At 45.8% G+C, this 24,974-nt stretch overlaps 1 protein-coding gene across 2 annotated transcripts in view; it reads left to right on the top strand.

Annotated features, from left to right (window-relative positions):
- The window catches only part of Atg14 (autophagy related protein 14), a 251,020-nt gene that overhangs the window by 89,288 nt on the left and 136,758 nt on the right, over positions 1-24,974 (top strand). For both annotated transcript variants that reach the window (XM_065425403.2, XM_065425404.1), the window contains exon 7: positions 10,089-10,282. In XM_065425403.2, the coding sequence (XP_065281475.1) occupies positions 10,089-10,282 (194 nt within the window). The remainder of the gene's footprint in view (positions 1-10,088; positions 10,283-24,974) is intronic.

The following is a 24,974-nucleotide window of genomic DNA, read 5'->3' as shown; positions in this document are numbered from 1 at the left end:
TGTCGTCCTTATCACTATCGCTAGGCGACACTTCGGCAACAACAGAGGCAACGATGGCGAAAAGTCGAACCTCGTAGCCGACATGTCTTCACGGTCGCAGCAGCACTGCCAAGCAACTTCTTCGCATTTCAAACGCCATACACCGTAGTCAACAGCAGATCCTTGTCGCGTGGCAGCGCCGACTTCTTCGTGTTATGTTCGATAGCACGGATGATATCTAATTTTTCTTCTATGCTGAGCACCCGGTGTCTTTTTTATCTGAGCTTCGGAATGATGTGAGTCCTCGCTTGCACGACGCCATAACGCTCTCTGGCACGGTGTCGAAATGATGCTGATGTTGATGTGGCTTCACGCGCAAACGCACGGGGTGCTTGGAGGCCGTTGTTCCGATCTCTGAGGCTTGGTGTTCTGCCGGTCCGCCTGATGGAGATGACGGACCGCCTTGTTTGCACGATGAAAAGTTGAAACGCTACGTTTTAACTGATGCGTACGCAATAAGCTGGTACGGTTTATGTGGATACAAAACACATTATGTTCAATGGCTGCTGTGTTGGGGATTTGACTTTACTACTTTTAAAACGAAACTACTGTTTAAGCGGGTACGGTTTAACAAGATTTTACTGTACTCTATTAAGTGCTCTTTAATTTGGTACAAAACTGCCAAGCTGGTTTTCTGAAGGCACAGAAAATCATGCATTTAGCATCCTAAAGCACTTGATATTTCTATACATAATTTAGTTTGCGTCATCGAACTTCACTGTGGACATTCTTTTATTATTGATGATCACCTAAAAACATTGATGCGACTCATCCATTGTGTCGAGAACAATTGTTAATGTAACATACACATTTCATTAGCCCAGTTGCAAATATTTAGATGGCATTAACTTATGAGTCGGCAATACTACAGAAGGATAGGAACAGCAGAAAACAGTTTCCAGTGACACTTGAACTTTTCAAAATGTATGTATTGGTTCACTACAAGCTCAGTTTGGATGTTACGTCCTGTGTCCATTTGTATTTAATGCACGTGTCAAAAACAGTGTTCGCAGTCTTCACAATAATATGCTCAATAAGATTTCTTAGTAGTGTAGTGTACCCAAAACATTATACAGTTAAACCTCGATATAACCAACTTTAATCTAACAAAATTCTCAATATAAAGAAGTGTTCAACTTTTCATAACCTCTTGTCCATAGAACACCATGTAATTAGAGAAGGGTTGAAAGCTGGGCCAGTTGGTACATAGTTGAAGGAAAAACCAGTCACAAAACACAAAGGACAAGAAGAGAGGTTCACACCACGACTGGACAATCAACTGAGCTTTATTAGAAACAGCGTAGTCCCAGCAAGGCCAGCAGGCCAAACGATTAATATATTAAACAGTAATCACTTTAACGTACAATACACACAATCCTTCCACAGCTTCAAAAATGACTGTAGAAACCTATTAGTGGGCAGTGACATTGCATTTTCATTTTGACTAACTTGTGCTCATCCCTGATAACACATGTAACCTCAGTTATGTTACAGATTTTTTTCAGCGCTTGTAACTCATGTTTGCCATTGTTTCGGCATTTACATTGTGTATCAGTCTAAACCTTCGTTTTTTTTTTTCTGAAATGTTTCTATGTACTGATCTACTTACTTACTTACTGTATGTGCTATTTATTTTCGAGCAAGTGATTCTATGGTTTTATTTTCTTTGTTGACTTCTGGTGTAAGCCAATATTATTGTTATGTAATACTTATTGCGTATGTATCTTCTGCTTTTTTCGAAATGTATCCCGTTGAAACAAAAGTAATGCTTTGGAGACATGTGTTCTGAATCATTGAATTTTTCGTTGATGTGTGCTGTAAAAGATATGTTCGACAAATATGTGTGTGAATGATATGTCATGCTGCCTTGAACTGTAGGGGCGCAGAGGCTCTGTCAGGCATTTTGCCTTTACCTCTGCCCCCTACACGGACAGAATCCGTGAAACAAACAAGAAAGAAAGAAAGAAAGAAAGAGCAAGCGCAAAAACAGCATCACTAATTACAGAGCATGAAAAGTCAAGGTATTGCATCTATCGTAACCAATCTAAAAAGGCAAATTCTTTTTCAAGTAAGCACACCGAGGTTGTACTAATGCAGCCGTCACCTAATAAACTGATGTAGTACGCTTCCAGGATTTCTCGCCCTTTGCCCTTGCCCCTACCAAGAATCGTTACATTGCTGAACAAAGGATAACACCCACATTCATTGTAATGGCGAGGCAAGTTTGCACCATTATCGGACCCCACGGAGAAGTGGTGCTCATGCAGGTGGTCATTAATACATCGACCGGTTTGGCCTATGTAAACTCTTTCGCATGTGAGAGGGAACTTATACACAACCCCTGCGACACATGCCGTAAAACGGTTTTCATGCAGTGTTTCATGCTGTGCTGTGATGTAATTAGATCCTCAATATAACGAAGTGTGTTTGTGTATGATTTCAATGTAATGAAATGTCGCTTCTGCAGCAGTGGAATGCCAGGCAATAGATGGAAACTTCCGCGGATGCAGATGGTCAAATGCAAGCAGCTGCTTGCAAACGCACCTCTCAAATAGCGCGACGCAATAAGAGCGATCACTGGAATGAAGCCGCATCATGTTCCGTATAAAGTCCAAGTGCAATCAGATCCTATCACAATCCGCGCACTTGTGCGCGGATTGTGATAGGATCTGATTGCTCCCTTTGCTCAAGTGCTGCCTCCCCACTTGAGCAAAGAGAAAGAGGGGGAGGGGAGCGAGCTCACAGTAACACGATCAAGCGCACGTGAAGGGCAGGGTAAATTGACATGCATCACGATTTCTGGCATGTCCGGCCATGGCTGTGCGTGGCTGTAAGCATGGTTTAGCGCATGCGCAGCTGCACACCCTGCTTTAGAGGTAATCTGCTGTGTGTGCAAAGAGTGGGCATGCTGAGATGGTGTGGCACCATGTAAGCTTTCTTCCTCTGCATTTCGCATTGAAGGTTGCATAATCTTCAGTTTTGGTGACCCGTTGGAGCGAGCGGCTGATGAAGCTTTCGCTCCCCACTGCCGGCACTTGTTGTGATAGCATCATCCCAGTGCGGGCGACACTATCAGCCACAGGGGCGGAGTGCACGGGAGGGCGTGGCTGGGTTCACAATTAATTCGTACCGCCGATGTGAAGATATCGTCGATGTGGCATGAAATCGTATCATTCGTTGCCTACTCCCAAATTCATCAAAATGGATTGTTTTCTCATTCAAACTTGCTTTTTTTCGATTGCCCTATAATTTGGAAGGTACTGTGGCTCCTTTCAGTGTAAAAGAAAAAAACATTGGTGGCTGTAGGTATTTGCATAAAAGGTCGAATTTCAATGCAACGAAATTTTGTTACAACGAAGCAAATTGCCAGTTTTACCTATTTCGTTATATGGAGGTTTAAGTGTACAGTGAAACCTCGTTGATTCGGATGTGACAGGATCAAAACAAAATATCCAAATATACCAAATGTCGAATTATTGAGAGTATCAAGAAAACAATAAACAAATGCTTACTACACCAACATGTTTTTATTTCCTGAATGAATCAGCAGACCCTGTTTTTATTTTGCCTAAAAGCAGTACAGAAGCTGTAATTCTCGTTGCCTCGTGGCTGATTAGCGCTCGCAGCGGTGAAGGCCTAGCGACTTTCTTCACAGCATGGCCACAGCGCACGTCCTCATATGAGACACATTTTTAACTACCACGCGCACACCCCGCATATTTTTTTGCCAATGAGCTGGTCGGCAACAGACCATCCATCCATCGCTATGTAGCCAGAGTTCTTCATCCTCGACAGCTTTGCACTGAGTCAAAACGAAACTACTGTTTGCCACAATCGCTGGAGACAAAAACCGTGACCGCTAGCAACGCAATCACAGATGACGAGTATAGTTGCCGACCATTTATTCGGACCTCCTGGGGACTGCGGGAATGTCCGAATAAACAGGTGTCTGAAAAAGCAGACTAAGAAAAAAAAGAAAGAAAGAAATCCTTTATTTCCATGCACTTATTTGGCACGGCAATAGGCTTGAACAAATCATGAATGCGTCGTTGCACGCTGTTCTATTTATGTGCAATCAGATCAGATAAGCCTGAATCTCGGAGAGGGTCGTAAGGTTGAAAGCGACTGAAAGCACAGTCACTGCTTGTACACGCTTCGCCTGCGACGGCAGTGTAGCACATGGTGCGTCATCTTCCGACTCGAGAGTCGTCGTCCGGCGGTGCAGCAGAAACCTGACGAATGATCTCACCGTCGTCGAGTTCTGCGCATGTCAGTACAGCAGTGTCAGCACCTGTGAAACTGTCAAAGGAGACGGTGTCCGGAATCGCAATGCAACCACTGCGCAGGTCTCCGCAGAACATTTTCGGCATCAGTAGGGAGCACATCGGAAGGCGACAAATCCTAGGCCTCTCGGCACCCGCTTGCCGGAATTCCCCAGTGCAGTGGGTGCGAGCACTGTTGGCGCCATTAGACACTCGACACGATGTTTCCGTATGCCGTGTTGCATCACCCCAACCTCGACGCAGCACACAAAGCAAACATCACCACGCCGTCACGCCGACACCAGTTTCACAAACGAAAAACGTGGCCTACTTGCAGCATCGTGCACGAAGAAAGAAACAAATAATCTGCTGGATTGTCTTCACATGGCTTACTAAGCTGAGACCGAAACTGCTGTAGCTACGAACCAGGCAGAAACGATGATGAGCGGGAATTTGTACAAGTGCCTCTTCGTGGGGCAGCAAGGAGGCTCTGTTCAAAAGAAAAATGGCATTCAGCAAGTCGAACCATGCAGTGGTCAGAGTCGATGCATGGTTGCTCTTGATCGAGTTGGCTCAAGGAGTGTCCGAAAAATCAGACGAGAGGTTGCAAGGTGTCCGAACTTTCAGCAGTTGTTATACATTATGGTCTATGGGGAGAATGGCGGTGCCGCGAAGTAGACCGCATAATCGAGCATGTCCGAATTTTTGGACATGCTTGAGACCATAATCCTGGTTGCGTCGCACCAGCTACGCAGAACCATCGCAACTATTGCTCCAGAAAACACTGAGAAGATTGTTCACTGCTGGAAGTCCGACGACAACGTAGAGAGCAGCAGGCTTTGCGGCCAAGGCTGTTGTAATATCGGCGGTTGGATCTTCAACAAAATGCCAAATCTTTCGCTCCGTGGCCGGCCTAGATGCAATCTTGTCGACTGTAGCGTGCTCATGTGCTCTTATCTTAGCCACTTCCTCTTCAATTACGACAGCCACGTTCAATTCTTACACGTGTAACTGGCGTGTGGACATGAATGATTCAGCAGAGCAGTTGAGGCGGTGACGTTTGGCGCCGGTACGACTTCAGCGCCGAGCTCTGAATATCCTGTACCAAATGAGATGACGGAATCGCTTTCTGAAGTTCATTGCATCTTGCGCGTTTCTGCCTGTAATGATTCATGAAAAGAAACCTTGTCGAACCTCCACCATATCCAGCATCGCAGTCGCAAGACTAGGACAAAATGGCGGCTGTTTTCGTTGTTTCAGCACTCGTGGTCCTTGGAGCCAATAATCACTCGCTATCTTGGTCACATGCTCAAACTGGCCGATAGTAGCATGCGCGGCCAATTTCTTTTGCTGTTGTTTTTTCGTGGCCGCAGCACCGGTAATCTTGCCATCTGATGAATATAGAAAGCCAGAAACATGAGCTTTCAAATAATACTAAAATGGCACTGGCAGAGCATGTAGTTATCGAGTTATGCACGACGAAAATCGGGCACGATTTGTCCCCAATTTAAAGGGCAACGTTTGTGGATTCGCATCTTTAGGTCACAATAATGGAAGAACTATGTGGTATATTGTAACCAAGTTTTGGAGATAAGTGCGGAAACTTGTCAGGAATGCTGAAATTAAAAATTGAAAATTCATATTTTGGGCCGATTTTTGGTCCTAAAGCCCTGGGTCTTCATTAAGTATGACTACCACGCTCTAAAACTTTCTTTTAAAGGCACAAATAGGGACGAACCGTTCCAGCACTGTTGTCATTCATGTACAATTTCCACTCATAATTATGGCAATGCGGTCTCCGTCGCTTCGTTTCACTTGGATGCCAGCACCTTTCTTGCTCTTTTGGGTCACACATTTGCGGTGCACCATGCTCGCCAAGCTGCGAGAGTGATTCGGATTAACCTCGACGTGCAGACAAATACGACTAAATGAACAAGATTTTGATTGCATTAAATAATATGTTTGCGGGGACCAGGGGATGAGTTTGAATTATCCTGTTTTCAGAATTAATGAGGGTCGAAGTAATGAGATTTTACTGTATACAGCACTCTGAAATCTTATAATCAGTGTTGAGCTTAAGCGCTCATGTGTTTAAGCCGTAGCACAACATAATGTTCTCTGGATTAGTTGGTACATATTTGTGAATGAACAGGAAGCCAGTCAGTCATGCAGACGTGTACATAAGGGAAGAAGTGGACTGTATTTCAATTTTATATTCACCTTATTTAGCTGACAGTTTTGGCTGGACGGACACAGCACTTGCAACGTTTCCCTTCTCTCTCTCTCTCTCTTATAAATCGAGCACTCGTCCTTCTTGTGCATGTGTCTGATTGGTTTCCCTGTGATAAACACAGGCATTGTGCAATACATGCAAACCAAATAGAGAAGTGAAAAAATGCGCACCGCACATTGCAACCCAAGTCAGCTGTGTTGCATAATACCACACACAGTGACGTACAAGCTACTGTAGTCGAATGCCTTTATAATGAAGTGCTTACCCACCGTGGTCGCTTAATGGTTTTGGTGTTGAACTGCTAAGCACGAAATCAGGGTATCCGATTCCGGCCATGGCGGCCTAATTTCAATGGGTGCGAAATGGAAAAACACCTGTGTACTTAGATTTAGGTGCACGTTAAAGAACCCCAGGTGGTCAAAATTAATCTGGAGTCCCCTACTACTGTGTGCCTCATAATTATATCATGGTTTTGTCATGTAAACCCCATAATAAAAAAAAATGATCATGCTGGGGCTTCCTGACTTATTGATTATTGGGGGCGGGGAGTTACGAAGTCGCTATCTGTTGGAAGCACCTCTCTTGCTTAGTATGAGGGATCATGCAGCGCACTCCCCATAGGTTTCGCTTACGGCACTCAATAAATACACCACGTGGCAGTCCTCCTAGACATGTATGTAGGCATTCTCAAAACGAGGGAAGTTTTTGACTGTGGATATAATAATCTTGGGCAAACTGAAAGCACAAAATCGTGTACAGGTGCTATCTCATTACCGAATACGTACAGTGAACGCCACTACGCACGGTCGCCGCGATGAAGTCTCCCGAACCGGCTTCTTGCGTGAAAGGTAGGCAAACGCTGAAAGTAAACTATGTGAAATATGTTCTTATAGTGGGATATCTGTATAACCAAATGGGGCAAAACAGAATGAAGCCTCAATGCAGCGATCGCACGGGTTCGCAGCGACCGACTGCGCGTCTGCATGCATGTCCGCGCACAATGTTTTGCTTTTGCTGTAAGCGCGTTTTTGCACCGTGCCATGAGCTTTAGGCTGCATAATATGAGCATTTGACAGTACACTAGCAACCACCGTTAGGTGGACGCTATCAGAACTGTTAAAAAATCATTTCGTTATAGAGACTTTGACGCCTACGGCGACTGTGATGTGCCGTCGCGACAATTCAATCTATTTTGTCTTCTAAGTTCTTGGACATATCAATATTATCACTCAAGTTGCATCGCACTGTATGTTTATCAGTCTTCTCAGCATGCGATTTCCCTCTGCTTCTTTTTCATAATCCAGTAGCATTAATTCATAACACAAACATGACCATATGCCATGCCTTTCTTTAATGTGTGTCTTACCGCTCCCTTCCAGTGAACTTGCCAGTACCTACATCAAGTTCATAGACCAAACTGTCCTGGCATGAGCCGGGCAGCGGGCGCGGGCGAGCGTCTCAGTGCGTGTTTTCTACTACTCACCGAACATCGCGCAGTCCCGGCGCCGTAGCAGAAATATTCCTCGCATCTGTGTTTGCTGCATACCCGAGTTGTAGCCGATAGCTGTCTGCCGGTTCTAGGTTTCGCCAGCCAAGCTTCACGCAGCTCCTTGCCCTGCGGCTATGTGTGAATAAGGCTGACCAGGGGCCTCTGTTGCGCACGTCCGGCACTGCGGCACCGAGCAGTAGTCTGCCATGCTGCACGCCTCCAAAGGCAGCCACTACCTACCTATTATAGTAGTTTCAGATGTTTTCAAGCAGATACCCAACGCGGCAAAGCCTTACCACTTAATCAGAACCGCAGCGCAGCTGGGACTTTAAACTTTCATTTTCAGCTCGCTTCGGCACTTCCGAAGCAGCTAACGCGGCCACTGTGTCCACGTAATCCCTCATGCCACGTCATATCGACGGTGGCGCCAGCTTTTCCAGAGGTGGAGCTTGCCCCCAATACAGGTCACTTTGTTGTAAAGGTTGCACACTGCATAGCTCACAGTAACACTGTGACAGAATTCTTCCTTCACTATACAGGTCATTTCATTGTAGAGGAATTTGTTGTTGAGGTGCCGAACTACACTTGACGCATAAATTTCATACGTTTACATATGAGCACCTTCCTAACCATTCCACACTTAAGTACACGCCTGCACAACATCTGGTTGGAAGCAAACAAGGATAGCCTATGTTATAAGGAGCCTTGCACCTTACATGTCTGGGGCAGTCATGGCCCGCTCAGGTGTTGCACTGCCCTCGGAGAGCAGGCCACAGTCAGTTAAATACTGTTCCGACTGCACACAATCGATAAGCAATGGAATGTCCAAGAACTCAGGAGACAAACAAAATTGAATCATCGCGATGGCACATCACAGTCGCTGTAGGCTTCGAAGTCTCTATAACGAAATTATGTTTTAACAGTTCTTATAGCATCCAAGCAATGATCTTTGCTAGTGTACTGCCCTCGGAGAGCACTCCACAATCAGTTAAATACTGTTCCGACTGCACACAATCGGTAAGCACAACAAACGTACACGATGCTTTGCTATGGCGGCTACACCGGTTCAAGCTCTCTGCCTCTAGCAAGATGGCGGAGTCAGGCTTCACTTTTGGACAGCCACCTCCACTTCGGAAGCGGCATTTGTGGAAGTGGCCACTTCCACAAATGGCACGGTCGGCAGCAGATAAGAAGGGTACAGCCTTTTCGCCAACTTGTGGTCTACTTACCACTTTATTGCTGGTGGTCACTTTTTGCTCATTTGTATCATCTGTACCGGTATGCGTGAGTGTTTAGAGCACCCAAAATAAATTTGGCTCATAGTACACAGGGCACTTTGGCTGTGGAATTGTATGAATTTGTGTAATCCCGAAATTCGTATGTGGTCGTATCACCGCGGTTTTACTGTAACACGTTTAGACTTGTTTAAGACGAGTGAACACAGCTATGACCGTGCTGCTTTCTGCGTGTGTGAAAGTGTACTACGCTATCCACAATGCTTACAGGACAAGCTTTGAAGTGCAGCTGCTCTTTCAGTCTACATTCAGAGCTAATGCATTTGTCTCATTGTGAGGTGTAAAATTGTAATGACATGCTGTTAACGAGACTAAGCCCATTTGTTGGATGAAGTACACACCACGCCAACCAGGAAACAGCACAGAACTGTGGCAAAAATGTTTGCACTGTAATGAATGGGCTGGTGTCGGAAGCCAGCCTTAAATTTTTACCACGGCTGCCCGCTACTTGCGATAGTTTTCGTTAACAAGAAACTTATGAAAATTTAAGCCCGCTTTCATTTGTCTCCTGACACAAACCACTTGACGCAGCTTGTTGACATCTTCTTTCCAACACTGCTGACCGTGCATGCAACTGCAAAAACTCTGCAGAAACAAACAAACAGGGAGCTAGGCAGAGTGCCTACAACAGGAAAGTCAGTATTAACAATAACGCCGCTGCATAGTCGTGGCATGGCACGGTGAAAGAGTTCTATACGTCATCAAATGCTACATGCATTTCACACATATGGCAGTGTGGGATAATGTGCCGTCTTCTTTTTTCCTCACAGCACGGAGTCCAGTGGCAGCAGTATTTCTGGAGTGACTGCAGCTGGGGGTCGGGAGCAGCACGAACTGGAGGAAGCCCAGCAGACAGTGTATGTGCGTGGCCGTTGGGTTCACCTGGCACCCACCGAGGGGTGCTACAACCTGGTTGGGGTGCGTCTACCCACCAGCGGGGACTACTCCCAGTACTGCCACTGGTGTAGGTGCACGTCAGTCATTTCATTTGTGCCACCTCCAATAGGTATTACGTATGGCGGGGAGAGGGGAGCCCGTACAGCAGTACAGGGAAGTGAGCAAGGTACACTATAGAGTCTAACCTCTGTATAATAAACATGGACATAAGAAATATGGGATATAGCAAAGTAAATAAAAAATAATTTCTCATTGATACTAGCGTGTAACAAATTTTGAGTCCGATGCCATAAATTTCGCTGAGCATGTCGAGGAAGCAAGACAGTCTACGGACATTTGAATAAGGGAGTAGAGCTGTGCGAATATTAAATTTTTTTAATACAAATCGAATACCGAATAATCATATGTCTATGTCAGCAGCTTTTTCCGCTGGTCTCTAGCATCACGTATGTGTTTAATGCAAGTAAACATTATTATTATTATTATTATTATTACTATTATTATATGCATTTATTAGCAAGTTGGATTACTTTAACATGTTGCAACATTGCAAATATGTTGTCATTGGTAAAAATATTAAACTAGTAGGCCGTGTAGAGGTCGCCCCAGTTCAGCCCCGTTTGTTAGGCTGCCACCAGAGTGTGGCGCCCCCTGTGACCTGTGTATGTCTGTCTATATATGTTCGGGCCCAATAAAGAAGGGGCATTCCCTTTTCGTCCAAGCAAGTGGCCGCACGTTTCGGTCCGTCCCAGCGTGGTTGGTGCCGCGCGTTCCCTGCGTGCTCGTGCCCCGCGCGGCACCAACCACGCGACAGGCCATTATACTAAAATATTGTGTGTTTGGCTTTGTAAAAGTTAATAATTTCTGATAGTTTTCAATTCTCGCCAACCAGTGCCTTAATATGCCGCATCAATTTCCCCTAAACTCAGAGGCATTTGACCCTGTACCAGTCATCAAGCAATAAGCTCAGGATTGGGGGTGGAACCTGCAAAAGAGTGCACCCTGATTGTTCGCAAACCCATGCCCCTTGTTACTGAGAGGCTGGCTTTCTTGCAGAACTCAGACGTCCTGTGGCTAAGTGTGTTTTACGGGCGAGATTATGCCAGTTGCATGAAATTATCGCAAAATTGAGCACGAAATCAGGCACACTTTCTTAGATTAGATAGAAATAAATTCTAAGAACAGTGTTTGCTCCCGCACAGCCAGCAATATTGCTACGGAATAGTATTACCAATGACGAAGAGGCGAGCAGTAAGAAGACGACGACGACGATTGCAGGCTAGCGCGGGCTGTTGCCTCTTGGCCAAGTGCAGTGTATTATGTTGTAAATATACTTGTATATAGCTTTTCATGTGCGTCTTCTTACATAACATATCTGGTGGAGGTGGACGTTCCCTGTACCTCGTCACGGAGCTTCGCAGTGGACGGCACGTCGAGCATAGCTTCATGGCTCCCAGCGACGGCAACTTGACTCAGCTGCCTCCGACACCTGTTGCCACTTCGATGACCTACATCACTTTCCCTGCTCCTCGTGATCCTGGCGTATTCTCGGGCAAAGATGGGGAAGACGTCGAGGACTAGATCAGCCTATACGAACACGTCAGCCGCAATAACCGGCGGCACCCTACTACCATGCTCGCTAATGTAGTCTTCTACCTCGGTGGCACACCTCGAGTTTGGTTTCGGACGCACAAAGATGAACTCACCAGTTGGGATTCGCTCAAGCAAAAGCTCCGAGACTTGTTCGGCAACCCCTATGGTCACCAACTTGCCGTGCAGAAGGCGCTTTCCGGCCGTGTGCAGACGTCAACAGAGCCCTACGTCACATACATTCAGGACGTCTTGGCTCTGTGCCGCAAAGTTGATGCACACGTGACTGAGTCAGACAAGGTATCCCACATCCTTAAAGGCATTGCCGATAATGCCTTCAACTTGCTCGTATTCAACAACGTCGCGATGGTGGATGCTGTTATAAAAGAGTGCCGCCGCCTGGAACTTGCTGAAAGCAGACGTATCGACCAGCAGTTTGCCCGTTTGCCCAACACCCCAGCGACATCTTCCTGTGCCGATGCTCTTCGTCCCAACAACACTGGCGATATTACCAAGATCGTCCGGCGTGAGATTGAGGCCACCTATCCGGCTGCCTTCGACTCCAGCCCCATCAATGCACCTGCAGTCACGGTTTCCTTGATCCAGGCAGTTGTCTGCCAGGAGTTCGAAAACATGGGCCTTCACACCATCTGCTCGGCCCGTCGCCCTGATACCCATCCGGCTTCTTCGATTCCGCCCCGTCCCGCATTTTCTTACCCACCACGTTTCCGCAACCCATCTGAATGGCCCACTGCTGACGACAAGCCCATTTGTTTTCACTGCCGTTGCATCGGGCACATTTCTCGGCACTGTCGAAATCGCTGGGCTTCCCCGACCCGGTCTGCTTATACTGCCTACTCTCGTCCCTCAGGTGGCCCTTCTCGTCGTTATGCCGCACGCTCCGCTAATGCCGCCACTGATTCTCCTGCGCCGAACTGCCTCTATTCTCGTTCACCTTCGCCCCAACGATGACAATCTCGCTCTCCCCAGCCCCATGGCTCCTTTTCGCCGACTCCCTTCGGACGCCGCTCCCAGCCGGAAAACTAGATGATGCAGCGCCTCGAGGTGAAGCTGCATTGCTTCCTACGCCACCAAATCCTCAACTGACATTGCCCACTCATCTGAACCTTCTTGACGTGCAAGTCGACGGTGTTTCTGTATCTGCTCCTGTAGACACTGGGGCGCATTTGTCGGTAATGAGCACAAACCTTCGTACCCGCCTGAAAAAAATAATCACGCCTGCCACGACGCATGTTGTCCGTGTCGCCGATGGCAGAACAGCCCCCGTAATTAGTATGTGTGCCGCCCGTGTCTCCTTCGCCGATCGCTCAACAATCGTGCTATTCACAGTCATTTCCCACTGTCCCCACGACATCATCCTCGGCTTAGACTTCCTCTCCACATTCTGCTCTCATCGATTGTTCTGCCAGTACTCTCCGCCTTGACCGGCCTGTTCTGGACCCCTCTGAACCACACCCCAGTCGCCTCAGTTCCGTCGACTTCGTTCGCTTGCCACCTTTGGCACTGACTTACGTTGACCTAGTGTCATCCCCACCAGTCCTTGACGGTCACTACATCGCGGCTCCTATGCAAGACGTCCTCCTTACACACGGGATCACGGTACCTCATACTGTTTTATCTATTACGGTGAATTGCGTCTGCCTGCCAGTGGTCAATTTTAGCTTGACGACACGAGTGCTGCCACGCGGGATATCTCTGGCCCAGCTTTGCTCAGTCGAGGATCACTGAATAGCATCTATTGAGGTAGACGACAATTGAGCCGATCCTCCTCTACCATCGCAGTCGACAACTTGTACCATCGCCAACTTACAGAAAATGATTGCGCCCGACATGCCGTCCGAGCACGCTCATGAGCTCTACCGCGTTCTGTTTTCCTACAACGATATTTTTTACTTTAACGATTGTCCTTTGGCCTAAACTACAGCTGTTAAACATCGCATTAATACCGGCGATGCCCCTCCTATTCATCGCCGCCGATATCGAGTGTCACCAGCTGAGCGCCAAGTTATTCACGCAGAAGTTCGCAAAATGCTTGCCAGGAACATCATAGAACCGTCATGTAGTCCATAGGCGTAACCTGTTGTGCTGGTAAAAAAGAAGGATGGCTCATGGCGCTTTTGCATGGATAGAAGGGTTGAAATCTGGGCCAGTTGGTACATACTTGAACGAAAAAACCAGTCAAAAACACAAAGGACAAGAGAAGAAGTTCACGACACAACGACTGGACTATCTATCGGGACTAAGTCGGTCCCGATAGAAACGGTGCTGTCTTTTCATGCTATGTGATAAGTGATGATGCGGTTGCGCATGCTCTGCTGCCCTTGCTGGGACCACACCAATTCTATTAAACCACAGTTGATAGTCCAATCGTTGTGTCGTGAACTTCTTCTCTTGTCCTTTGTGTTTTTGACTGGTTTTTTCGTTCAATTTTGCATGGATTATCGGCACCTTAACAGGGTTACCAAAAAGGACGTGTATCCCCTACCTCAGATCGATGACGATTTGTTCCAAATATTCATATTTATTCAAAAGAACCTTACAGGCCCTATGGAAGGGCATAAAGTAAGGGGGGCACATTAAACAGTAAAAGGTATAAAAAGTACAAATTTCCGATAGGAACAGTGCTATCAAAAGATTAACATGTTACACAATATTGAAGGCAATAGGAATACAAAGCAATATATGAAGGCACACGAACACTTGTTACTGTTAACAGAGCAAAGGAATACAGTTTATGAAAATGATATACAACAATGCAAAAAATGCACGATAACTTACACTAGATTGGTCACTCGTGAATGGTATTAGATGGGAAAAGCATGAGTAACTGAGAGCGGAACGTGTCGAGATTAGATATGGAGGCTATGTTATCAGGGAGGTCATTCCAGAGACGGATGACACGTGGTAGTGCCGATGAATTAAATGCATTTGTTTTACCGTATATGCGCATGAAACTAAACTGATTGTGTAATCTGCGTGAAAAAGAGTGGGGTATTTGTAGTTGCAACCGGGTTCGTTTATTAGTGTAAATATATTTGTGGAATAAGCACAGAAGAGCGATGTTGCGGCGGATATCTAATGGCGGCAACAGTGGGTCTAGTTTAATTTTTGTAATGCTCGAGTTTATACTGTAGTTACGCGATATGAACCGGGCTGCTCTGTCTTGTATCATTTCCATCATATTTATTAGGTAATTTTGATGAGGGGACCAAAAATAATGTACAGCGCAAAGGACAAGGACAGTGATAGACGACATACACAGCGCTGACTTCCAACAATATTTTATTGCGTCGCCACATCGTGTGTATATATACAAGAAGAGGCATGCGCAGAAAATATACGACAGTCACAGGGGTGTCCTAACAGCAAGTCATTGAACAAGAACATGGTCACCAAAAAAAAAAAAAAAATTAAGCAATACGATTACTATCTGTTTAGAAACGCGATTTCACCAGGGGTCAGCACAATTGAGGGTGCACTAACGCACATACTGCCAAGTTTTCTGATGAAATCAGCTTCCACAATTTCCCTGGTGAGCTGTGAGCAGTGTCTCGCTAAAACTTGCGTATCTTCAAAGAATGGCACGCAGCCGCAGCCGCAGTCAGGTGGACGACTACCTGATATTTATTGATTGCACTAATCCCGCTTTTGAGCCTGCTGTTTCTGAAGTCTTGGATATCTTTAAGAAAGAGCTGGAGCCTCTAGAACTTACGCATGAGGTCCCCATCGATGATACCTTGCGCTTTCTAGATCTCAGCATGAGCCTTGCTAACAAACATGTGTGCTGGTGCTTCGAACCGAGAAGTAAGAAGCCACTCTTGCCCTTTAATTCCGCACACTCAAAACTCGTTAAACGAGGTATTATAAAGCTATGTCTCAGTAACAGCCTCAATAAATCGTGCCCGCACCAGATGCAACATAGTCTTGCTGCTCAGGTTGATCGTCTTTCTGGGGCTGGTTACCCAATGGCCTTAATTTCAGCCATAGCGGAAGAGCTTCTGAGGCGCACAAAACGTGATGATTCCGCTCAATCAGGGAACCAGCGGGCTGAAAGACGCAAGTGTGCAGTGCTGCCATATGTGCATGATGTATCCCATAGGCTGAAGAAAATAGGGCAGCGTGCAGGGATCACAGTCGTTTTCTCAGTCCCGGAAAAATTGGCAAAGCTCTGTAAGCGTGTAAACGCGCCAAAATCGCATCAGAGTTGTTGTTCTGTCGGGCACAGAAAACGGTTTGTGACGTGCACAACCAATGTAGTCTACCAAATTCCCCTGTCTTGCGGCAGTAAATATGTAGGACAGACGGGCAGGTGCTTAAACGACCGTCTAAGAGAGCATTGTAACAACGTCCGCAACACTGTACAAGGCCACTTGGGCATTCATTGCCGGGACTGCGGCTGCGTGCCATTCTTTGAAGATACGCAAGTTTTAGCGAGACACTGCTCACAGCTCACCAGGGAAATTGTGGAAGCTGATTTCATCAGAAAACTTGGCAGTATGTGCGTTAGTGCGCCCTCAATTGCGCTGACCCCTGGTGAAATCGCGTTTCTAAACAGATAGTAATCGTATTGCTTAATTTTTTTTGGTGACCATGTTCTTGTTCAATGACTTGCTGTTAGGACACCCCCTGTGACTGTCGTATATTTTCTGCGCATGCCTCTTCTTGTATATATACACACGATGTGGCGACGCAATAAAATATTGTTGGAAGTCAGCGCTGTGTATGTCGTCTATCACTGTCCTTGTCCTTTGCGCTGTACATTATTTTTGATCATGAATTACCAACTAGCCCAAGCAACCACCCTAGAGGGGACCAAATTGGGGAGGGGAATTCTAACTGTGGCAAAATGAATGTTTGGAAAGCGAGTTTTCGAATGTTTGGCGGGGCATTTCGCAAATTGTGTCGTAGATAGCCCAGAGAACGTGATGCTTTGGCGCATGTAGAAGTGATGTGTGGGGCCCATGAAAGATTCTCTGTAAGAACAACACCAAGGTACTTATATGATGAAGTGTGAGAAAGCATAGTGTTATTAAGATGATACGAATATTTAGAATTTACACATTTTCGGCTGAAGCACATCACCTCGCACTTTGTAAAGTTTAGTGTCATGAGCCATTTGTTACACCAGTTAGCGATAAGGTTAAGATCTGCTTGAAGTTTCAAGTGATCGTCAGTCGTGTGAATAGGACGGTAGATTATACAGTCATCGGCAAAAAGGCGCATGCAGGAAGTAATCTGGGTGGGTAAGTCGTTAATGTAGATTAAGAAGAGTAAGGGGCCGAGGACGCTGCCTTGTGGCACACCAGAGCTAACAGAAGAAGGCGGGGAAGAGAAATTGTTAACAACAGTAAACTGTTCTCGAAAAGAAAGAAAATTACGAATCCAGGATAATGTTAAATATTCAATGGAATATTAAAAAATTTTTGAATATTACCTAGTTTTCGAATCGAATATGAATATTAAAAACATAGTATTTGATAATATTTGAAATTTTTGAATATTTTCACACCAATAATAAATGTCTTACAAGACATGGACATCTGACATTACAATCAACAGCATCAATGTGCCCAGCCGTATGCTGCCAAGGCTTTTTGGAGAAACTTCTACACTGATACTTTGGACCATACAAGGTTCTACAGCAGCTTAGCGATGTCAGCTAGAAGGTTTTTGCCGACTGCTGATCTTGCTTGAGGCGCTGTCAGTAGCTGCCTGAGACTGTCCACATGTTAAGCGTGAGGTTATCGGCATACTTAACCTATTAACCCCACTTCGGTATGCTGCTATGTAACTGTTATCACCTGACTCTCGGTTTCGAACTTTGTTTCATCAGCGCAGCTGCCTAGTGCTCTACCCAGTAAACCCTGGAACTACATAACGTTATTATTATTATTATTATTATTATTATTATTATTATTATTATTATTATTATTATTATTACAGTCAACGACCAATTTTTCGGACCCTCTAGGGAACGTAAAAATGTCCGCAAATTCAGGCAGTCCGAAAAAATGAATGCATACAAAAAAACGCATTTGTTTCTTCTTTTTTTTTCTCGTATCTAGAGGTAAAGGGCAAAGTACCAGGCTTCCCAAACCCTGCCAAGGCATCAGTGAAGTGGCTATAAAAAGAAGCATTCAAAAACTCTGTATGCAGCCGACTGTCTGTTTATTATGTACATGTGCATCGTCGGGCAGTCGGTGTTATTGCTGCAGTGGCTTGAACTGGTTGGTTGTTGTTTGCACGGCTCACCGGTTGCATGCGATCATATTCGCCTCGATCTGAGCAAGGGTCATGTCAGCACTGTACACCGAGGAAAGAGTCAACAGTGTTCGCGTCAGCTCGGCGCTTGTAGGCGGCGCAGGCATTGGCTCCTCATTTTCAACATCAGAGTCTTCTGAATCCCCCACAACCTGACGGACTATTTCCTCATCAGTCAGTTGTGCGCAGAAGTCGAGCTCATTGTCAGCGTCAACAGACTGTCAACAGCAAACCGACGGTACTGCTTTCCGCGCTTCGATGCCATCGGCGAGGACGACGAAGACGGAGTGGGGGCCATCGAAGGCGAGTGAAATCCTCAAGTTGGGAACAGTGGAGTTCGCTGAAGAGCGTCGAAGCACCTAGGCCTAGCGACGCAGAGCACACTTGACACAACAGCACAACCACGCTCGCCAAAACATGGCCTGCGCAAACAAACGAAATGGTGCCGCTCCGGAAACTCCGCCAGAGGCGGAAGAGCGGCGATGAACACAGCCAGCGTGGCCAGACCAAATCGGTGTGTGACGGCTAGATTCGGCTAGTTGTGGTTCAAAGCGGTGATATGCTTCGGCTGCAAGTCGATTCCCTTTGCAAGGGCGCTGTGCGAGGAGCCAAAGAACCTTCCGTCGCATCAAAAAGTCTGGAAAATTGGACGGCGGGGCGTTCGAGCGTCTGAAACTTCAGATGTCCTTACACATTGATATTCGTGGCGGTGCCACGAAGACGTTCGAAATATCAGGCATGTCTGAAAATTTGGGCGTCCGAAAATTCAGTCGTTGACTGTATATGCATTTATTAGCAAGTTGGTTCACTTTAACATGTTGCAACATGACAAATATGTTGTCCTACATAACACCCTCACCATCTTCCTGTCATCATCGCACTGCCGTAATCAGGCCGTCGTCATTCAGTCGTGATCATTCCTTCGTTGGTGTGCCATTGTCATCATTGCACGGCTGTCGTACAGTGGTCATAGTGTCGTTTGGATGCTGTGGTGGTTGTCCCATTGTTGTCCTTTCAGCTTCGTCATCTGATTTTCATCATGCTGTCTGTCGTAATGCCCTTGTCATCGTGTACTAGTTGTCATCACCCCATTGTCATTTTGCTGTAGTCATCGAGCGTGCCGTCATCGTCATACCACATTCGTCTTGTCGACGTCATTCTATCGTAGTCATGCTAGCATCATTTAATTGTGATCATGCTGCGGTTGTTAAGTCATTGTCACACAGTTGTCAACATAAATTCGTTGTCATACCACTTTTGTGATACCATTGTCATACAGTTGTCATCATCACCCCATTGTCATGCCATCGTCGTGATAACACCTTCATCAGTCCATCACCATTGTACCGTTGTCATTCAATTGTAATTGTTCATTCATTGTCCTACTGTTGTCATGAGATCATTGTCGTCATTCCATTGTCATTGTGTAATCGTAGTCATGCAGTCATCTTCATGCCATCATTGTTTCTCAGTTTTTGTCACCCCGTTGACCTCACTTCATTGCCGTTATACCATCAGCAACATTTTAGTATTGTCACCCAATTGCTGTCATCCTCCCGTTGTCATGGCCAGCCCTGGCGAGCGAGTGTTATACCATAGTGGGCTGATTCTGTAGACGGTGTATATCAGATGCAGTGTAATCCCGTAAATTCGTACCCACTTAATTCTAACCTTCAGTTTATTCGAACTGACACTGAGGTCCTGTCAAAATTATGTGTACTTCAATGTCTGAAGACGCCTTGTAATTAAAATGTGTGAGCATTCACGACAGTCAGTTCGAACACAGCATGCCACCTACCATGCTCACAGCCGCACATCCACGTGCCGGTGGCTGCTACTGTCTTTCATTGCAAGTGTCGTACTTTGGTGCAGCAAGAATGTAAAATAAATTTTTTTTACAGGTTACATGGGAATCTTGCCTAGAAGTGTGGCTTCATGTGGCTTGTGCCACACTTCTAGAAGTCATCATTCATGTGTTAGCTCGGGCAAATTCTACACTTAATGAGCTTTATTTATTTGAAGCTTTGTTTAATTCGAACAAATTTTCAGGCCCCTTCAAGTTGAGTTCAAATTATCAAGATTCCACTGTATAACCGAAGGAATGGAAATTTAGACTTGACTCCTACATGTTGTAAATAAAGGTGTCTTCAGGAATGCAGTGTGTCGCTACATTGCCTGAATGCTGATTGCAGTAACGTCGACAGTCACCGTGAGATGGGTTCTGCCAATTTTTATTTTTTTTTTCCGAATGACTTGAGCACGCATTTGTTTGCTGGGCATCGGCTGCTACTGATGCATCATCAGGATGATGCCCCCTCTGGAGAGAAGCGAATTTCATGAGCCTACTTTGTGCCGAACCAGGCTGACGACGAAGACCTCAAGCATTGAAAGCAGGTTCAAGAGAAGACAATTCAGCCTCTATCCGCTCTTAGAGGGGCATTATTAAAGATATCTCTGTCCACTCTTGCGCTCAGTGAACCATGACAATATTCTTATAATGAATACTTGATGTAACAAAGTAACTTTGGGTTGGATGCAGTTTAATTACACCTTCATAACCTTTCCCAATTGATAAAAAACCCTACACGAGGCGAAAATATTCTAGATTTGATAAGTACTGACCATCCGGAATGCGGAAACGCTCTTGTTCTTGAAGAAACAAGTGACGATAGGGCCGTTCACTGCACTATGGAGGTACCACGACCAAAGAAAAGAAAGGAAATGAAAACATACTTGACTATGCTTGTGTAGATATTGGCAAAATGAACCCCCATGTTCACGGCTGTTGTGGCTGAATTCCTGCACAATTTCGCAAGTCAATCACTTGACCACAACTGGTCTTTATATGGAGACAACATTAAAAAAAAAATGGAAGAGTGCTGTGTATCTCGTCCAAAGCAGATGATCCTTGATTGACACGTGATGCTAAGAGATCTATTAACAAGAAAAAACCGGCATTTAAAAAAGCCTCGACATCAAATACCAATATAAACTGGGAAAACTACAAAAAGCTGTTAAAGTTACAGAGACCTCAATCAGTGAAGCTAAAAACAAATACTTTAACTGTACATTGCCTAATCTGATGATCACCGACCCTGGAAAATTTTGGCAGGATAATAAACCTGAGAGAAAACCTATTGAGCGTACAACTCAAATGTGAAAATGGTGACCTGCCGTCGATGGAAGAAACTGCTGAACATTTCAGTCAGCATTTCTCTTCGGTCTTCTCAGACGAGCTGCTACTGCAATCTACGATGCCTCTAGCGCAAGCAATTCCGCACGAGTTTCCACCTATCTCAACAACAGAAACAGGCATATCACGCGCAACAGAGAGGTTTCCATGCAAAACTTGCCCTGGGCCGGATGGTATCAGCGTAAAACTTTTGAAGCTAACGTCAGATAATTCATCTTACCTTTTATCACTAATCTTTCAACAGTCACTGGACACTAGAATTCTTCCAGATGACTGGAAGATTGTGCATATAATTCCTTGCTTTAAACCTGGAGATATAAACACTGCGCTAACAATTACCGTCCCATTTCTCTTACCTCTATTTGGTGCAAACTACTTGAACATACAATCAAATAATGCCTCACAATGAATTTAATAAATTACTTTTTGAAAACCAACCAGGCTTTCAGAAAAACTGATTCTGTAACACCAAGTTGTTTGAGCTAGTACAGTGGAATCTCGATGATACGAATCTCACGGGGTCACGAAAAATATTCGTATTAGCTGATATTCGTATCATCGGAACAATTAAAACTAGCTAAATTAAAAAGTCGGAGGTGAACTCACTCAGGCACGCGTACTTTTTGTAAAAAGCATTTATTTCTTGAAAATAAGTCTCTGATGTCCTTCTGCTTCTTTTTCTTTGTCAGGTCAATTAGCAGACTTTGTTCAAATCCATAAAAACGCGTGCACGTGTCGTTGCTGATTTCAATCGCGGCCATAACACGCCTCAGAACTTAGAGTGCGTGCAGCGTTTCAGCCGCCGGTGGTGGTCCTTCGCCGTCGCGCACGTCTGACAAAGAATGCGGGCCCAAAGCACAGCAGCTACTCCGTTCGATAACATGCGGAAAAGGAGGAAAAGCACAAAAGCAACAAAAGCGCCACCGCTTCAAACTCTTCGCGCCCAGTCGCGGCCTCATCGCTGTCCGGCGCCGTGTCCGCGCCTCCGCACCAAAAGAGAAAGGGAGAAATCGCGTGACTGCGCACTGTTCTCTTTTGCGGCTGTCAGTAGGGCTCACGCTCGTAGTCGCGTCCGTCCGTGCGCTGGAAACGTGCCAACTGTGGCCTCTCCTCCGCGCAGCGGCGCAACCTCCTCCCTTCCTTAGCAACCGGCACGCCGGTGGGGGGCGCAGCTGCGCATAGCAACCATGACGTCGCACAGTAGCGGTAGAACGAGCGTGCGTCGGCGGTGGCAGCTGCACTGCCGCTCCTTCGCCAGACGTCTCGTTGCAGTCGAGTGGGTGTGACGCATGGCTCCGAAGCGGCCCAGTGATTGCGCGCCAAGCGGTTCGGGGAAGCGGTAGCGGACGCCGGATTCCCCCAACACCAAACGCCAGAAGAACAAGGAGCGAATGCGCGTGCGACGACTGAACATGTCACCAGATGCGAAAGCAAGGGAGGCCGAACGGGAACGCCAACAGCGACTGATTAGATCTCCGGGTATCAGAAGCAGAGATGCAGAACGAAAGCGGCAGCAGTGACAGGCGATATCACCCAACACCAAAGCCAGGGAAGCGGAGCGCAGACGGTAGCAGCGTCTGGCTTGCGCCAAGCACACGTTAGAATTTCCAAAGTGTCTTCAATAATTTTCGTATCAACCGACGCGGGTCGAAAATTTATTCGTAACAACCGTTCTCTAGCACGTTGCAAAGTAATGGGGCTCGGCCGGGACCACAGAAAAATTCATATCATCCAGAAATTCGTATTAGCCGTGATCGTATCATCGAGATTCGACTGTAACCGATTTAACAATTCCATCATGGGTCATTTTTCATCGATATAATTTTTATTGACTTTTCTAAAGCATTCGATTGCGTCCCTCACTAATAAAACTACGTAGCCTACAGCTATATGACAAAACATTTATCTGTATTATGGGATTTTTAACCAACAGACTTCAGAGTGTTAAAATCGATCACTACATATCTCACCACACGCATGTCAAATCTGGAGTCCCACAAGGATCAGTTTTGGGACCACTGTTATCTTTAATCTACATAAACGATATATTGACTAACATTCAGTCTTCCATACATCTTTTTGCTGATGACTGCATAATATATAAAGAAGTGGGAGCGGCAGCGCTGGAGCGACCATGTCGCCTAAATATGCCTGGGTTATTTTACAGATATTGCCGCTGATTACGAGTTACGTCAGCACAAGCAACGGAACTGCCTTTTTGCTGGAAACACCGGCTGACCTTCAAGAGAACAGCGCCACCCCATGGCATCATCCAACCGCAGGGACGTCACCGACGGCCTGGAATCATATAAAGCCTGTTCCGCAGCCGACAACCTTCAGTGGGAGCGGCAGCGCTGGAGCGACCATGTCGCCTAAATATGCCTGGGTTATTTTACAGATATTGCCGCTGATTACGAGTTACGTCAGCACAAGCAACGGAACTGCCTTTTTGCTGGAAACGCCGGCTGACCTTCAAGAGAACAGCGCCACCCCATGGCATCATCCAACCGCAGGGACGTCACCGACGGCCTAGAATCATATAAAGCCTGTTCCGCAGCCGACAACCTTCAGTGGAGCGGCAGCGCTGGAGCGACCATGTCGCCTAAATATGCCTGGGTTATTTTACAGGTTCGTTACTATCCTTGCGTATCATGTTTTCGTTCAGACGATCTTTGCATTATTGTGCTGCCGCTCCCAATGAGGTGTCGTGAAATTTTGAGTATGTTATGGTTGTACTTAGAAATTTTGCTTGCCGGGGATGTGGAAACTAACCCGGGTCCTATTGTTGAGGAAATACTTAAAGAAATATTAGCCAACCAAACAAAAGCAGAGTCTAAGCTTATAAGCCTTGAAGAAAAAGTCGATAGCCTCAAAGACGTGTGCAATAAGGTGCAAGAACTTGAAAGTACAGTTAGAGATCTTGATCGGACGATCAGAAACCAACAAGAAAGGATATCTGACTTAGAAGACAGATCAAGGCGGAATAACGTCATAGTTTACGGTGCCAAAGAAAACGTGAAAGAAACAAGTGACGATATTGAACGCAAAGTGTTAAAAGACATTTTTTTGAACCACCTTGATGTTGACGTGTCGTCAGTAGAGGGAATTCACAGGCTTGGGAAGAAGAAAGATGACCGGGATCAGCCAGTCATCAAGAAGCTTTATAACTTCAATGAAAAGGTAGCACTTTTCAAGAACTGCCATAAACTGAAAGGCTTAAAAATAAGCATTTCTGATGATTACTTGCCGGAAACACTCAAAAAGCGAACACGCCTTTGGAAAACGGCTAAGGCCGATAAAAGTCGAGGAGCCAAAGTTAAGCTCGTGCATGATAGGCGTTTTGTGGATGATGAGGCCTACTTGTGGGATGAACAGTCTGGCATGCGGGTAAAGATGCGCGGTAGCAAAAGAAACCCTTCGCTGAACCGTGATTGACAAGAGAAGCAGCATGAAATACGGCTCGTGAATTTGAATGCCCAAAGCATTGTGAATAAGACTGAGTTGCTTGAGGGATTGGCTTTAACGCATGACCCTGACATAATAGCTATTACAGAAACATGGTTGAGAGATGATATTGTGAGCGATGAAGTTTTTCCTTGTTCTTATAATGTCTTGCGAAATTGCAGATTAACAAGAGGTGGGGGCGCTGCGCTATTGTTAAAGAAACCACTAAAATACGAGCCCTTACCGTCAT

The sequence above is a fragment of the Dermacentor albipictus genome, chromosome 7, assembly GCF_038994185.2.
Source record: "Dermacentor albipictus isolate Rhodes 1998 colony chromosome 7, USDA_Dalb.pri_finalv2, whole genome shotgun sequence".
Taxonomy (NCBI): domain Eukaryota; kingdom Metazoa; phylum Arthropoda; class Arachnida; order Ixodida; family Ixodidae; genus Dermacentor; species Dermacentor albipictus.
This window is presented reverse-complemented; position numbering and strand designations above follow the sequence as displayed.